Genomic DNA, 18,768 nt, shown 5'->3' on the forward strand with positions numbered 1-18,768 from the left:
GCTGCCCTCATCTACATCAGAGGAAACAGAGTCCTCTAAGGCCTGGGAATCCACCCAAGGGCGTTTACTTCCGGGGGCCTCAACCCCTTTATCGGACAAGGGAGAAGGGGCAGCGTTTTGCATAAGAAAGGCCTGATGCAGCAGCAAAATAAACTCGGGGGAGAAACCCCCCAGACTGTGCACTTCAGCAGCCTGGGCCACAGCCCTAGACGCACCCTCAACCGGCGCTCGCAAGAGCGGGGGAGAAACATGCTGCGCATCCAAGATGGCATCCGGCGCGACACTCCGTGAAGGAGCCGCACGGGAAGAACGGCGCTTAACTTTAGCCGCTTTTTTGCCGTCGCCCAAATCAAGGGCGGCCATGGCATTAACGTCTCCCAGCTCAAGGGCGGCCCAAGAAGAAGCCGTCCGAGCAGAGTGGCCGGCCAAGATGGCGGAGGCGAGCAGCAGGGGATGGGCGTTTATGGCGGGAAAAACTGCCGCACCGGAGGAAGACCCGGGACACTGACCGGCCTCCAAACTGACACCCAACAAGGGCGAATCAGACTTTAAGACCCCGCATCCCCGCTAAAAGCGCACACGCGGTCCGGGGAGCGATTCTTCGCGCCCTCCGACGCCATAGGCCACGTGGAGATCGATCGGGGAACCCCCTGCCCGCTATAAAAAGGTAAAAATTACCTGCTTCTCGCTCCGAGCTGTAACAACCTAGTGTCCCAGTGAGTAGCTGCAATAAACGTTTAAATAAACATCGAAATAAACGCCCTTAAGGATGTCCAAATTTTTTTTTTTTTTTTTTTTTTAACGGAGCCAGCGGGAGGGGGGAGAAAAGGAGGGACCTGATGCCACCAGGTTTGCACTTGCTCAAGAAGAGCCCTCAACCCCAGGTACTCAACAAAACCTAAAAATTAGGCTTGGAGACCTAGCCAGAGCTGCTGCTGTGTGTGACCACCACCTGCTGAGATAGAGAACATACTGAGGAGTTTCCGGCAGCACATGACCACATATAGGGAGGCAAAAGCTTTGCTCTCTATCTCCACCTGCTGGTAGATGGACACAACCCACCAGTCTATGGATTAATCAGCATGATGATATGGAAACAAGTAATAAAATATTTATAGGAAGAAGAGAAAGACTATAGCAGACAGAATGAGAATGCAATATTCTTAGTGTATTTTAGCTTCAGTCGAAAAGTTAACATCCCATCAACCTTTATTTGTATTTTTGATTTTACCTCCTAGACTCCTACCTCTGCAGACAATCACCTTTCCCTGAATACCCATTCCCACACTGATATTTAAATTTCCTCAATAAACCCCTTTGAATTTACAGTCAGAATGCCCATCTAAAGTAATCAAATTGTTTTATGAACACGGATAAAAAAGAAGGAAAGGCCTGAGTATCTAAAAGTCCCAAAGACTTCTGATGGGAGAGCCTACATCTGCTGAAGGCAGAACAGGATTTAAAAGAAGCATGCAACCTTTTTTTTTTTTGCTGATTGATATGTGAGTGTTGGTTACTGGGGAAAGCATGCTGAAAGTTTTATAAGGGCATTCTGTTTGGTAGAAATAATTGACTTTTGGCGGTTTTACCACTGACGGCGTTTTTTGAAGCGTATACAGACTATTTACAGACAATGAGAAACATATCCTGATTGTTTACTTTATTTTATCTTATTAGTCCTTGAGCAGACCTATAGGACTGTCTTGACCCCTGATGCAGGCGTTTGCACGCCGAAACATGGCCCGTGTCGAGTCACTATCAGAATAAAAGGATAAAATTTTTCTCAATCCTGAAGGCCCACTGTGTGCTTTTCTTGTGTTTCTGTTTATATTTGTATGCTGTTACCCTCTCTTTTGTAAACTAGAAATAATTGAACATAAAAAAATTGGCATAAGGGAACTGTGTTTGCTATGGGAAGGTATGAGAGCTCTTTAGTCGAGTAGTTAATGATAGGTGCTTGATCTGCCCATGCGACCTAATATGGTGCATGTGGATACAGAGACAAAGTGTCAAAGTTGTGAAATACAAACTTAGGCTTTAAGAGAAGAAATTAAAACCTAGGACCCGTGACATGTCCACAGTTTATCGGGCCAGATCTCAGACAGAGTTGTGCTCTAGAATCTCAATATGAACGAGACAATGGTGCATAAACAGGAAGTTTCATCAGAGGCGATGGGATGCTAGAGAGAGAGGGCTCTAGTTAGAGGAGCAAAACGTGGTTGGGGGGGGGGGGGGGAATGAGATGCCACACAGCGGGGTGGAAGGAGAGAAAAGGCTGCAGGTGTATGACGACAATGGCAGCGGGGTGGCAATGGGGGGGTAGGAGAGAACAAGCAACAGAAATACAGGGGAGGGAAGGGGTAGCAGTGTCAAGTTTATCCTTATTTACAGTTGCTGAGTCCAACAAAGATTCATCTGGTTCCAATTTTTATCAACTGACTCCACTTTCCGACTGACTTTGCTGTTTGAATGAGTACAAATTGGTTATTTAGCAGATACCTGAAAGCCTTGAGTGCGTTCCAGATTGCCCGGAGCTCCAGAAGATTGATTTGGAGATCTGTTTCCTAGGCTACCCAAGCATCCCAAGTGTGAAGCCCATCTAAATGAGCTCCCCACCCTTGGCAGAATGCATCTGTCATCAGCACTCTTGTGGACTGTGGAATTTGGAATGGGAGCCCCAAAATCAAATTGGATTAAACTGTCCACCAGAGTAGGGACTGAACCAGCTGTAGCGGAACTCAGATGACATTCTCTAGATTCCCTGTGGCCTGACACAACTGGGAAGCTAGGATCCATTGGGCAGTTGTTGTGTGAAGACATGCCATAGGTGTCACATGAAGAGTAGAGGTAATGTGGCCCAACAACCTCAACATTTGCCAAGCTGTGACCTGCTCGGACGCAAGTGGCAAAAGCGGAAAGAGCGTCTACCCATGCCACAGGGAGATAAATCCAAGCCGCCTGAGTGTTCAGCAGAATTACAATGAACTGCAATCACTGGACAGGGAGCAGATGGGACTTGGGGTAGTTTAAAATGAAACCTAGTAGATCCAACATCTGAATAGTCCTCCGCATAGACTCCTGAGCCACGCCCCACGACATGCTCTTCACCAACCAGTCGAGATAGGGGTACACATGGACTCCCAGCGATGCTGCGACTATTGCAAAACATTTGATGAAAACCCTGGGAGCCAATGAAAGGCCAAAAGGCAACACGCAGTACTGGAAGTGACGTGTCCACAGCCAAAATCAAAGATACCTTCTATGAGCTGGAAGTATCGGATAGGAGTATAAGCATCCTTTAAGTCCAGGAAGTATAGCCAATCATTTTACTGAAGCATAGGAACAAGGGTGCCCAGGGAAACCATCCTGAACTTTTCTTTGGCCAGCTCCTTAGATCTAGGATGGGGCGCGTCCCCCCTGTTTATTTTTTGCATGAGGAAGTACCTGGAATAGAGTATCTTCCCTTCTTCCCCTGGTGGAATGGGTTTGACAGCAGGGGCCTTGAGAAGAGCAGATAGTTCCTGGGCAAGCACCTGCTTGTGCCGAGAGCTGAAGCAATGTGCTCTCAGTGGGCAATCTAGTGGTCTCTGAAGCCAATGTGATCAGGATGGACTATTTGAAGAACCCACCAATAGGAGGTTGCAAGAGGCCACCTTTCTTGGTAAAACTTCAGCCTCCCCCTGACTGGCAAGTGGTCTGGGATGCTCACTTTTACAGTGGCTATTCTCTGATGGAGCCAGTCAAAAGCTCATCCCCTGCTTTGACTGGGTTGCCGTCTGGGCCTTGGGCAAGAACAAGTGAACTGAGGCAGAGCCTGCTGAAGTTGACAAGAAGAAGGGGTGTAAGTACACCTCTGCGAGACTGTTGCGTAATAAGTACTCCTCCTTTACTTGCCAAAGAGCCTCTTACAGCAGGAAATAGATGCAGAAGGCGCCTGGCGAGAGAGAGAGAGAATCGATGGTATCAGAGTGCTTCTTGATAAGGTCAGCGACCTCCTCCACCTTCGCTCCAAAAAGATTATCCTCTGGCACGTGGCATCTGCCAATCTCTGCTGGACCACTGGGTCCAAGTCAGAGACACACTGACATGAAAGTCTGCGCATTGCTATACTCTGGGCAGAGATCCTAGAAGCCACATCAAAAGTGTCTTAGGCGCCCCTGGCCAAGAATCTACGACACGTTTTCTGCTACTTGACCAGCAGGTGAACAGATTCAGCCTGCTCCAGTTGGAGAGAGTCTACTAAATCAAACATACTGTGCACTGACCAAGCGTACAGGCCCATGTAGAGCTAGATTGGATATAGGCGAAGAGAATGGAGGCCTGATACATCTTACACCCAAAAGAATCCAGGATTCTAGCTTCTCTGCCAGGGGATGCCAACGTGTAGTCCCTAGAACTCCTGGCCCTTTTGAGCACGGATTCCACCACCAAGGAATGATGAGGCAACTGGAGTCTATCAAACCCAGGGGAAGACTGAATCCGGTACATGGGTCAATGTTCTTGGGAAGGAGAGGGACTGACAGAAGGGACTCTAAAGTTCTTCACTTGAGCATTAGATTTCCTGAAGTGGAACCATCACAGCCTCTCTAGGAGGAGAGTCCTAGTTCAGGACCTCAAACATTTTAGTCCTGGGCTCATCCTCCACTTCCAAAGGAATTGGAATGGCAACGGCCATCTCCTTTACAAAAGAGTGGAAGGAAAGGCTCTCAGATAGAAACTTCCTCCTTTCCTGTGGAGGAGGGGAGGGATCAGATGGGATACCATAGGACTCTTCCTCTGAGAAGTACCGTGGATCCTCTTCTGAGTCCCATGAGTGCTCCTCATCAGTATCTGCCAAGATTTCCTTGTGGGATGGCTGAGACTGAGCCCGCCTCAATGTAGAAGTACCATGACCCTGAGTGGGGTATCAAGGTGTTGGCTCCGGTCTCCACTCCGGTAAAGCTTCCTCCATCAACATTAAGGGTGTGCCAACACAGGTGGCAGTCAGCGCCGAGACCACAAGCACCTTCAGTGTCAGAGACCTCACCGCAGGACTGTAGCAAGAGGCATGGCTGGCGCAAGCACACCAGACACTGATGCATTCCTCAAGAACCCCAACAAAAGATCAGGGAGCAAGGCCCGGAGGCACTCATCGATGGTAGACATCAGGAAAGGCTGGGGTGCCGGTATAGAAGTAGGCTGCTGAATTTGCGGGGTCAAAACAGGTACCTGGTCCTGGCTGTGTGGCAACCCAGGCATTGGCACCTCCTGTATAGAGGGGGAGCGGTCTTCCCAGCACAGACACCTCGAGGACCGGTGAAATCTTCAGCACCATGTGTTGAGGGGGATCGATACCAATGCTTCTTCCGATGCCTAGCATCAATGCTCTCCAGTGCCAAAGAGGACGATGTCAAATTCTCACGCTGCCTAGGGGTCGGGTCCAATGCAGATTGGTCCCAGGGGGCCTGCATAGCAGCCAGCGTTGAGGTAGGTGGAGACCCAATCGAATGGTCACTTCCAATGTGCAGGGGTCTCACAGCCGAATGGAGCAACACACCCATGCTGATGCAACACTCGATGCCAATGTCAATGCTGAAGACACAGATGCCAACACCAACGTCAAGGCTTTGGACCTGGCTCCAAAATCTTTTCTCTCTGAGCCTCTCTGGCCAACTGTGTTCTCTTCTTCATATGAATACAGAGAATACAGTTTGCAGGAGTATGATCAGTTCCCAAACACAGTAGACACCAAGAATGGGCGTCCTTGCCAGAGATGATCCTATTGCACCAAGTGCAGCGCTTAAAGCCAATGGGAACCTTTGATGACATGAAAAGAAAAACAGCCGTGGCTAAATCAAACTACTCAACGGTGTTAAGCAAAAGGAAGAGCACCAATAGAGTGAAAAGCGAAAAACCCGACCGTGCTCAGGCCAAGAAAACTTAGAAAAAAAGGCAAAAATAATCTTTTAAAAAGTATACGAAGGATAAAATAAGGTAACCCAGAAAGAGGTATTAAGGAAAGGAGGAAAAAAAAGGAAGGCACAAAAAGACCAACCAACCAGCTGTGAGAAGTCGATATATGATACATCTTCTCCTCATCCGTGGAAAAGAGAACTGCTGATCCTGCGCTCTCACAGCTGGTGGGAAGGCTCTTGCATATGTGCGATGGAGCAAGTCTTACACTCAAAGACCTATTTTTAGGCTTCTTACAAGCTCCGGACTGGCAATGAGGATCCGTGTTACCCATTTGTGAGAATTATAGACCTGCTTGTCCTTGGATAACCTCTTCTATATTTGGTTTATCTGAGCTGCTAACTCCTAAGATAATTTTCTTTGGCTCTCTCTCACTCAATTTGGACAAACTTAACTCCAAACTTCTTGATATTCTTATAGCAACTGCCCTTAAAGATGTTTTATCTACCTGGAAAGACAACACTTATTGTTCACTTTTAGTGGCACTCTGTTATGCAAATTCACAAATCTGAATCTTCACTTGCTGATAAACTTAGAACATCCTTACATGTTAACAAAATTTGGTTGGCTTTAAAACAATATTTAGATCTCTCCAATTTGTATTTACATATTTTTTACATATTAACATAAATTTACATAATTTATTTACATATTTTTTATATTTCTTTTTATTTAAACTTTATTAATTTTGTACTCTTGACGTTTAACTTATTTGTATAGTTCTGCTTCATCATACTGTATAACATTGCCTTATATGGAAGTAGTTTTTTTTTTTTTTTCAAATGTTATCATTTTTGTCAGTCTTATCTTCTATTCCACTGTCATACAGCATTACAATGGTGACAATCATTGACTTTATCTTCCTTTTACACCAATTTTGTACTTTTACAAAACTTCAATAAAATTTCTTGGAAAAAAAAAAAAAGAATAGTCTAAAAAAAAAAAAGAGGTAGCTCAGCTGAAAACGCACAAATATAAATGCTCTCAAATTCTCTTACTCCAATCCTAGTAAAAACGGAAGAGGTCAATAAGATCAAAAATAGAACTTTCTATGTAAATACCAGAAGTCTACCAAATAAGATTGAAAAGTTACTTTGTATAGAACAAACTGAAAATGTTGACATGATATGCGTTACAAAGACCCAGTGGAGAACAGGACACTAATAATTGGGAGAATAATTAGGACATGATGGTGTGGATGAGAATCAAACTACTAATGTAATATGGATTATTGGCTAACTGCATTGGCACTACTAGGGGGAGATGTAAATTTAAGAAAATCTTGGTGACAAACTATAGTTTTTTCATACTCAAAAAAACATGCTACTTGAAGGTTGAATAGAAAGTATGCTGAGGATGTCTTTGGTCTTCACAAGCTAGCTTGTTAAGTATTCCATCACTTAAAATACATAAGAAAGTGGGATTGTAGACTAAGATGTTAACATTATAGAATGCCCTTCCACAAGAACTACAAGGGGGAGCGAGGGGGAGGTGAATTCTCTGCTCTCTTTAAACAGATGAAATTTATTTTGTTTGCCTGAATCTCTCTGAAGATTTAATTTGGTCCCTGAGAGAGGAAAGGGGTCCACTGATGACACTGGGGCACTCCCAACAGTTGCAGAAGATGTATATTATTTTGGTGCTTAATTATTGTTTAATTCACCCTTTTCTGTCTCTAAAAAAAAAAAATCAAAATTCTGAATGTCAGTGAAGGGTATTAAATGAATAAGCATCATATAAATCTACCTCTCTTTGGAGAGCTGTAGATCGTCTTGGATTCTGGTAAATTGGAGGAAAAAAGTAGATGCATGAAGAACACAGCAAGAAAATACTAGAGAAAATATTTAAAATTATCCTGTCGTCTTCCAGAATTTTTACAATCAGGATTGCTAGGACATTTATCTGTTGCATATCAGAAAATTCTATATTTTATTTTATTATGTACAAGATGAAAACACACACTTAACACATAGCATTATGAGCATACTAACCACAAAGGTAATAGTGTGGCACCTTCTAACTTACTTGTGCAGAAGCTGAGCTGTCAGAACTAGTACTTGCAGGAGGTTCTCGCTTCACTTCTGGGGCAGTCTCTGGTACCCTCACTCTAACATAGTTAATAAAGTGGCGCATGTTACACACCAAGCTATTACCCGGAAACCAACTGTCATGACAGTGTTCTTGTCCACCAGAATCCTTAAAAGTAAGTAATTGAATATGAGTAAATATTAAACTTGAAAACATACATACACATGCATATATCCATACCTACAAAGATATATAGAAATATAGATTTATAAATAAATCAGCGGAGCCTTAACCAATGATAACTTTGAAATCTTTGTTTTAGAAAGAGCTAGTTAATGTCTTTAGCAGATACCAAGTACCAATTTATTGAAGCACCAGACAAAATGAAGGGTCCTTTTAGTAAGCTGCGGTAGCATTTTTAGCTCGAGGTAGAAATCAGCTCCAGCTGATTTCTACTATGAGCTAAAAATACTACCATGTTTTTATCCTAGCTGAAATAACATTTAATCATCTCTCTGACCTGATGTGCAACTTTCTTTAAATCAGTCACCTTATTTTCGAATTCCTCCTACTCTCTTACCTATCTGTATGTTCCATCTTTGCTTATACCCTACGCTATAAAAGTGTTCTATTACATATTGTGTTGACATTGTACATAGTATACTATGCCATACTTTGTGCTATTTGAATATTTTGAAGATTATAATTTTCTATTGCTTAGGTTTGATTTATTCTTACTGTACACCGCCTTGTACAGTAAGTGAATTCTTTCAAAAAGGCGACAAATAAATCATAATAAATAAATAAAAGATCCCTTTACTTATGTTGATAACCTTAGGGATCTGGAAATCTTGACACCATTAAAAGGAATGTTACAGTATACACGTTTCTAGCTGCAGTACAAAACACTATTTGAATTTTACAATTATTAACAAATGGTCTATACCTCGTATATTCCTTGAGAAGATAAGTACATATTAGCAACAAAAGCTCTCAAAAATTGTAAAAAGGGTAAGGGCTCCATCAGTAGCAATGTTACTAAATTTTCATATTAAAAAGTTCGTCAAAATTCCCCTTGAATTAAAATTTAAATAAGCCTGTGAATTTACTTCATCTCTCTGCAAGAATTCATATGTAGTCAACTTTATCCATTTATAAAATAATGGCCTCACTGAAGTCACAGACAAGCCAGTTATGTCAAATTAGTTCATTAAGTCAAAGTTTCAAGACACTCACTGCAAATTGGACACCAGCCCCAGCTACCTAATAAAATCCACCCCCGATCGCTTCAAAACAGATCTCACAGCCCACCTAAAACTTCATGCTCCAACAAGGTCTCTTCCCTAACGAACATGGCAACATCCTACTCACCCCTATAACAAGATACCAAGAAAAAAAAAAAAACTCACCAATTACCACCCAGTAGCATCTATCCCACTAGCAGTCAAACTGATGGACAGCATGGTAACCAAGCAACTTACCAATTGCATACACAAATTCTCAATACTACACAACTCACAATCAGGATTTCGCTCCCGCCACAGCACTGAAACAGTGCTAACCACCCTACTTGCCAAATTCAAGCAGGAAATAGCAACAGGTAAAAGCATACTTCTCCTCCAATTCAACATATCTAGTGCATTTGACATGGTAAACCATAATATACTACTAAGACTTCTAGACTACTTCGGGATTAGTGGAAATATACTCAGTTGGATCAAGGGTTTCCTAACCACCAGAACTTACCAAGTGAAATCAAACTCAAATATATCATCACCATGGAAAACAGACTGCGGAGTACCTCAAGGATCATCACTATCACCGATCCTATTCAACTTAATGATGACCCCACTAGCCAAGTCCTTATCCACCCAAGGCCTCAACCCATTCATCTATGCAAACGACGTTACAATATACATCCCTTTAAACATGATCTGACAGAAATCACCAACGAAATCAACCTCGGCTTGTGCACCATGAACTCATGGGCAAATGCATTCCAACTAAAACTCAATACAGAAAAAACACACCATCTCATCCTCTCATCCCAATACAATACGAACATACCCACAAGCTTAAACACCCCCGATTACACTTTCTCTATCTTAGACAGCATGAAAATACTTGGTGTTACAATCGACCGTAGTCTGACACTTGAGACCCAAGTCATTTCTACAATTAAGAAAATGTTCCACTCAATGTGGAAACTCAAACACGTGAAACCATTCTTCCCGAGGGCAACATTCCGCAACCTGCTACAATCAATGGTACTAAGCCATGCTGGACTAGTGCAATGGAATTTATGCGGGATGCAAAGAGCAACTCATAAAGAAACTACAGACCACTCAAAACACAGCAGCCAGGCTTATATTTGGAAAATCGCGATTCGAAAGCGACAAATCCCTTCGTGAAAACCTGCATTGGCTCCCAATCAAAGAACGTATTGCTTTCAAAATCTGCACCCTGGTCCACAAAATTATCTATGGCGAAGCCCCGGGATATATGGCTGACCTCATAGACCTGCCAACCAGAAACACAATCGGATGATCACGAACATACTTAAATCTTCACTACCCTAGCTGCAAAGGTCTCAAGTACAAATCAATTTATGCAACCAGCTTCTCCTATATAAGCACGCAACTGTGGAATGCACTACCAAAAGCCGTGAAAACAACGTACGACCACCTTAAGTTCCGGAAATCACTAAAGACCAACCTGTTCGAAAAGGCATACCCTACTGACCCATACGTGAACCCTGCAACACAACGAAACCAAAGCAAGAAATGAACACTATATAACTCTTCTTCCCTACGATTCTCTAATGTGTCTGTAACACATGAATCTCATTCGACCATAACTTCACTTTGTATTTGTTTCTTCACGGGAGATGGCTAAAGCCTCATGGTACTATGTAAGCCACATTGAGCCTGCAAAAAGGTGGGGAAATGTGAGGTACAAATGTAACAAATAAATAAATATTAAAATATGGAATATTGTGTTCAATTCTGATCACCGCATCTCAAAAAAGATATAGTGAAATTAGAAAAGATACAGAGAAAGGCAACAAAAATGATAAAGGAGATGGGATGACTTCTCTATGAGGAAAGGATGAAGCGGCTAGGGCTCTTCAGCTTAGAAAAAAGACGGCTGAGGGGAGATATGATAGAGGTCTATAAAATAATGAGTGGAGTGAGTAGACATGAATCATTTGTTTACTCTTTCCAAAAATACTAGGACTAGGGGGCATGCGATAAAGCTACAAAGTAGTAAATTTAAAACAAATCAGAGAAACATTTTCTTCACTCAACATGTGGTTGGGCTCTGAAATTTGTTGCCGAAGCATGTGGTAAAGGCGGTTAACTTAGCAGGGTTTAAAAAAGGTTTGGGCGGCTTCCTAAAGGAAAAGTCCATAGACCATTATTAAAATGACTTGGGAAAAATCCACTGCTGATTTCTGGGATAAGCAGCAAGTATTGAAGTTTTTTTTTGGGATCTTGCCAGGTATTTGTGACATGGATTGGCCACTGTTGGATACAGGATGCTGGGCTTGATGGATCTTTGGTATGTTGCAGTGTGGCAATACTTATGTACTTAAAGCATAGCCAAATGCCTTAAACCTACTCAAATGTGTGAATGTCATTACCTTCTCTCACACATAGATATTAATAAAGGCCTCAATTCTGCACAACTCTTAGCACTGTATGTGACTATGGAGGTATTATGTTTGAGGTATATTTCTCATCATTTAAAAAAGATGAGTTAATTGCGGGTATTTTGTTCAGTCCCATGGAGATTTTACTCTTTTGCCTAGGCTTTTTATACATCATCAATTTTCACAGAATACAAGCCAACGTCATCTTACAAGTATTTCTGGCCAATTTATATGTTGCACAAAGAATAGATTTAGTTATTTTAACTGAAAAGGATTAATTGATTTACATAATTATATGATTTTGCAGATATCAACAAACTACACACGGTTTTCCTGGTTTTAGTCACTGTAAAGTCAGTATATACAAGAGATAAAAACCCCATTTTTATTGTATAGCAGATTTATTTATATGATAGTAAATACAGTAAGACAATAAAGAAATTGACGCTGCCTTCAAAAATCTATAGGTAAACTTGCTTCATGCTAAAGTGGATGCCTCTGAAAATCTACTACATTTAGGAGCCAACAACACACATTCATTACAAACGTTTGGCAGGTTAGATGCAAAACTTCAGAGGTAAATTTTGGGATCATTTCCTGCCATTTTGGAAGGATGGCCATCCACTAACAGGGCAATTTTTGCTACTATGCATCAATAGCATGGCTGATAATGCAGAATGAAGTCACCTACACCTCTTCAGGTGCTGAGACTGCTGCTTTTTAACATATTTATACATGATCAAGGTATTTATATATTTATGACAGTTGTATCCCACATTATCCCAGCAACCTAAGTTCAATGTGGCTAACAATACAGTGAAATCACATCATACAGAATATATTGTAATACAAAGAGAAAGAAAGAGCAATACATAACAATGAAAACAAAGATTCCGTAGCATAAAACAGGGAGATCAGTATCCACATCTACAAATTTTCCAAAGAGGAAAGTTTTTAATATTTTATGGAACATCGAGTAATCACACTGACCCTAGGGCCCTGTTTACTAAGGCGCATTACTTTTAATGTGCCTACAATTAGCACGCGTGCTAACCGTGTAGGCGCCTATAGGGATATTGTAGGCACGTACACAGTTAATGTGTGTACATGGTTAACGTGCGTTAAAAATGCTAACGCGCCTATAACGCTGCTTAGAAAACAGGGCCCCTAATTATCTTCAGCAAGGAGTTCCAACATTTCGTACCCTGATAAGCAAATCCAGGAGCAAGAACTATCTGCAACAAGGTTTGGATATTAAAAATAGTTTAGGAGCAATTTTATCCAGGCTCTGCTAAAGAATGGAGTGCCGGGAATAAATGTGTTCATTCAGGGAGGTATCAGTGAAGATAGGACGGATGTCAAACAACGATGGAGAGGGGGAATCAACTTCAACACGAGAAAGTGCTGTACTCCAACATCCAGAAGGAGGCAAAGGTGGACAAGGGCTAGATGAGAGAGAGGTTAAAAGATAGGGGTCCAGAGTGAATTATTAACAGAAAATGTTCCAGAAATGGAGAACTGGAAGGCTAAGAGGTCCTGTAGATGAATCCTAAAGTGTGACGAAGGAGCAGATAACTGGAGAAATTGCCAGGAAGTGAGGAAGTCAACAAGGCTTTTTGTTCTTGCATCTCCTAAATTATCTAAATAAAAGTTGAAATTACCTACTAACAACACATTTGCGAACTTGAGGTAGATGCTAGAAAAGAACTCTGAAAAATCCCCCTTAGAATTTTGCCAACAGCCAGGTGGATGAAAGAAAAGGACAAGACAAACAGAATTAGATAATGAGCCATCACAAATTTTGCATGCAATAATCTCAAGGATGAAGTATTGTGGTTTGAAATTAATTCCACCCTGAAAAAAGAATTGTAAATTGATCACTATCCCACCCACTCTTTTCCTATCTCTAGTTCTGTGAAGAATCTTATAACCAGGTGGACAGACATCAATTAACAACGAATCATCCAATGAGTACAGCCAAGTCTCTGTAATTAGTACTAGAACAAGCTGTTCCTCCACTATCCATTCTTGTATAGCTACAGTTTTATTCACAACTGATCTAGTATTCACCTAACCAACCGGGATTGGTAAGTGAGAGACAACTGTATTGTGACTGAACTTTATATTAGCTAGATGGAAGCAAGTAAGGGAAGGAGATCCCTGTACAGCCCTGCAATAATGAGAGTATGCTGAGGAGGAATTAGAAGATCCACACCCAATACTACAAGCCCGTTCAAAGATAACCCTACTAGCCCTGTAACCACACAATCTGGCCCCAACGCTATTTGTGGCGATGACTGGAATAGCAAACTAACATCAGACACACCAATTAGAGGATCTATAAGCCCTACAAGTAATAAGAAACAGCACATCCATTTCACTAGAGAACCCGCAAAGCCATAAAAACACCAGCACCAAGCCCTCAAACAGGAACTGTCTTATCAAAAAAAGGAGAAACCACAGACCTCCTCTTCCAAGAAGCCACTCCCAAAGAGATGAACAAAGGGACGTAGTTGTAAAAACTGTGCTCTGACGTCAGGAACTGCTGATGCGGGATTCAAATGATGATATTAAGGCACAGTAAGTTAATTAAAAAGCCCTCCCAGGCAACCCGAAACACTGCTAGAAGATGTCCAATAACACTGACATAAAGGGTGCCTTGGAAGGAGTCTCTCAGTTGTAAACAATATGGGAACAACTAGTGAGGTAATTAAATTTGCTGATGACACAAAGTTATTCAAGGTGATAAATCACAAGAGGCTTGTAAAAATTGCAAGAGGACCTCATGAGACTGGGAATCCAAATGACAAATGATGTTTATTGTGAGCAATTGCAAAGCGATGTATATGAGAAAGAGAACCCAAACTATAACTACGTGATGCAAGGTTCCACATTAGGAGTCACCAACCAGGAAAAGGATCTAGTGTCATCATCGATACATTGAACCCTCCACTCAGTGTGCACTGGTGTCTAAGAAAGCAAATAGAATGTTAGAAATTATTAGGAAGGAATGGAAACAAAATGACAATGTTATAATGTTTTTGTATCTACTGCACCTCAAATATTGTGTGCAATCTAGCGTAATTAGAAAATGTACAGAGAAGGGCAACAAAAATAATAAAGGGAACGGGATGACTTCGAGGAGATATGATAGAGATCTATAAAATACTGAGTGGAGTGGAATGGGTTGTCTTGAATCCCTTTGTTTACTCTTTGCAAAATTAATAGGACTAGGGGGCAGGCAATGAAGCTACTAAGTAGTAAATTTAAAACAAACCAGAGAAAATACTTCACTCAATGTGTAATTAAACTCTGGAATTCATTACCAGATGTGGTAAAAGCAGTTAGCTTAGCAGGATTTAAAAAAGGTTTTGTTACCTTCCTAAAAGAAAAGTCCATAAGCCATTATTAAGATGGATTTGGGGAAAATCCACTGCTTATTTCTAGGATAATCTGCATAAAATCTGTTTTACTGTTCTGGGATCTTGCCAGGTATTTGTGACCTGGATTGGCCACTGTTGGAAACAGGATACTGGGCTTGATGGACCTTCGGTCTGTCCCAGTATGGCAATGCTTATGTTCTTAACCTCATTAACCAAGAGGCACAATCCCCAACCAGACCAAGACCCCTAACAAGAATCCTGTTAGGTGTTTAATGCAGCACATTAACAGTTAACATGCTACATAACTAACAGGGACAGCCCAAGGATATCTGACACCCTAGGCAAACCTTCAACATGATATCTGCATCAGGAGGTTGAAAGGCACAAGACACCACACCTCTTGAGCATGGACCTGTGCTCAAAGGCATCTGTAAGGCACTACAGCTTCAAGCTGAGGAATATGTAGGGCTGTAGCAGTAGTACCAGGCCTGACATGGAGAAAGGAAGAGGGAGGAGGCTCTTTCCTGTACCAAAGCCACGCCCTGAAAAAATAATATTTCTACCACCCCAGGTGGATGCCTAGTCTGCCTAGTAATGGGGCTCTGACTGCTAATGCAGCATTGTGCTGTTAGCATGCATTAAAAGTCATGTGAAATACTTAACACTGCTTAGGAAATATGCCCCCTAAAGTGCAGGAGTAGCCTAATGGTTAGATAAGGGGGTGAGAATCAGGGAAGCCCACTTCAAATACCACTGCAGCTCCTGTGATCCTGTCCAAATCATTTATGCTTTCATTGCCTCATATACAACCTATTTTGTAGCCTTCTGGGCACAGGAAAATGCCTAATGTACCTGAATGAAACTCGCTTTGAGCTATAACTGAAAATAGGCATGAGCTAAGTCCAAATATCGTCTTCTTATCCCCTATAATAGAAGAAATGTATTTTTCTACTTTACTTGAAAGGAACTCCTTATAAATCACAATCAAGAAATAAAAGGGAACTTCATAGAAGACTTGAATTTTTCTTAATGAGTGTCAAGCTGCTAAAAGCTATTGGAACTAATTATTTATTTTCTCTAATTAAAAGATAATGCTAATGGAAAAAGCTGGGGACAGGATAAATAGTCTCCAGTTACTATATAAATAATGCCACAAGCTGAGAGATTTATTCAAAATAAATGATGCGATGCCCCTGGTTTTATTTCCAACCAGATGACCCACTATCATCCTGTCAGAGAATTTAATTAATTGCAAAATGATTAACAAAATTTACATAAAAGAGTAAGCTTTAGCCAAACAGCAGCACTCTCTCAAACATTCCTGTATGGCATGGTGGCATCAGCTCATTATGAGCTGACTTAGCTCAGTCTAAGAATATTTGACCTAAGCCAGAAATCAGGCGCTTAAAAAAATATTTCATATAATAGTACTTTCCAAAACTGTTGAAGCAATGTATTTAATTTTTGCTACATGAATGTATATTAAATTTTATACAAAAGTTCTCTACATAATTTTAAAAAGTGCTACCTTCTACAAGATCACGTTATGTCTAGAGTAGGAGTGCAGGATATCTGTTCTGTCTCCCCACCGAAAAAGCTACATATCCTGAAGATTTTTAGCAAGAAACGGGTCACATTTTTGCTAACTCTGTTGCTCCTGTTGGAGTGGTACATAAGTATTGCCACACTGGGAAAGATCAAAGGTCCATCAAGCCCAGCATCCTGTTTCCAACAGTGGCCAATCCAGGTCACAAACACCTGGCAATGTCAATTAGTAGTTCAAGCAATTCTACTATTACAGATTGATTTATTGTAATGTGGCTTTATTAGGACTCCTAGACAGGCAGTTGAGGAGTTTACAAGTGGTGCAAAATGTTGCAGCAAGATAATAATGGATGTTAAAAGAATAGACAGAGTGACCCCTCTTTTGATGGCTTTGAACTACTACTATACTACTACTACTTATGTGTTAGGCGGTGAGAGTCTGATAGGTACTGAGGGGGAGAGGGATCTTGGGGTGATAGTATCCGAGGATCTGAAGGCGACGAAACAGTGTGACAAGGCGGTGACCGTAGCGAGAAGGTTGCTAGGCTGTATAGAGAGAGAGGTGTGATCAGCAGAAGAAAGGAAGTGTTGATGCCCCTATACAAGTCGTTGGTGAGGCCCCACCTGGAGTATTGTGTTCAGTTTTGGAGGCCGTACCTTGCGAAGCATGTTAAAAAAATGGAAGCGTGCAAAGAAAAGCTACGAGAATGGTATGGGATTTGCGCTCCAAGACGTATGAACAAAGACTTGCTGACCTGAACATGTATACCCTGGAGGAAAGGAGGAACAGGGGTGATATGATACAGACGTTCAAATACTTGAAAGGTATTAATCCGCAAAAAAAATCTTTTCCGGAGATGGGAAGGCGGTAGAACGAGAGGACATGAAATGAGATTGAAGGGGGGCAGACTCAAAAAAGATGTCAGGAAGTATTTTTTCACGGAGAGGGTGGTGGATGCTTGGAATGCCCTCCCGCGGGAGGTGGTGGAGATGAAAACGGTAACGGAATTCAACACGCGTGGGATATGCATAAAGGAATCCTGTGCATAGGAATGGATCCTCAGAAGCTTAGCCGAAATTGGGTGGCGGAGCAGGTGGGGAAGAGAGGTTGGTGGTTGGGAGGCGAGGATAGTGGAGGGCAGACTTATACGGTCCGTGCCAGAGCCGGTGATGGGAGGCTGGACTGGTGGTTGGGAGGTGGGAAATACTGCTGGGCAGACTTGTACGGTCTGTGCCCTGAAAAAGGCAGGTACAAATCAAGGTAAGATATACACATATGAGTTTATCTTGTTGGGCAGACTGGATGGACCATGCAGGTCTTTTTCTGCCGTCATCTACTATGTTACTATATGTTACTATGTATATTTAACATTTCTAGAGCGCTACAAAGTGTACGCAGCGCTGTACAAACACAGAAGAAAGACAGTCCCTGCTCAAAGAGATTACAATCTAATAGACTGACTTCCAGTGAAAGCCAGAATTTAATTTTAAGTTCTGTTTGTTTTTAAAATTATGTATGGGATGGCTCCAATTTATATGAAAACGTATGTTTCTGTTTATAAACCTCTACATCATTTAGTGAGACTAAATTACAAATCCGTACTGTAAAGAAACAAACTGTGCAAAATGCATAGGAAAACAATTAGTGGAAGGGAACCAGACTGGTGGAATATGCTGCCTTCTGTTTTGAGAGAATTATCTACATATGGGTTGCTTCATGGGGCTTGATTTTTGCATTTTTATTTAGTTCATAACAAGGCTTTTGTCCTTGAACTCTACTGTAACAAGGAAATGTGAGTTGGACTTGAGAAGTCTTACGATTTTTAATGTTTGTTCTACTATTTTAAGATACTGATATTATGTTTGGAAGTGTTTTTCATTGTTGTCCACCTTGAATTATTATATGGCAAAGCAGAATATAAATGTCTAGATTTAAATTGAATTAAATTGTATTAGTCTGATAAAATCCATTTGGATTTTTCTTTTGTTCAAGAAAGGCAACCTATACGCGTAAATTAATTTTAAATGTAAATTCAAACAACCTTTAAAAATTCTAACATGCCATGATATCATGACTGGACATAATACCCTGAACACTGGTTAAACTAAAAATAGTTGTACCAGCCTCAACTAATTCAAAATACTGAAGCTCAACTGATAGAAGGGTGCAGGTACAATGACCACATCACATAGTGCAAAAACTACATT

At 41.4% G+C, this 18,768-nt stretch overlaps 1 protein-coding gene across 1 annotated transcript in view; it reads right to left on the reverse strand.

The window, feature by feature from the left end:
• The window catches only part of UBR3 (ubiquitin protein ligase E3 component n-recognin 3), a 686,242-nt gene that overhangs the window by 345,133 nt on the left and 322,341 nt on the right, over positions 1 to 18,768 (reverse strand). Inside the window, 1 exon segment of the mRNA XM_030210854.1 lies at positions 7,978 to 8,148. Coding sequence (XP_030066714.1) covers positions 7,978 to 8,148 — 171 coding nt within the window.

The sequence above is a fragment of the Microcaecilia unicolor genome, chromosome 7 (assembly GCF_901765095.1).
Source record: "Microcaecilia unicolor chromosome 7, aMicUni1.1, whole genome shotgun sequence".
NCBI classification, from domain to species: domain Eukaryota; kingdom Metazoa; phylum Chordata; class Amphibia; order Gymnophiona; family Siphonopidae; genus Microcaecilia; species Microcaecilia unicolor.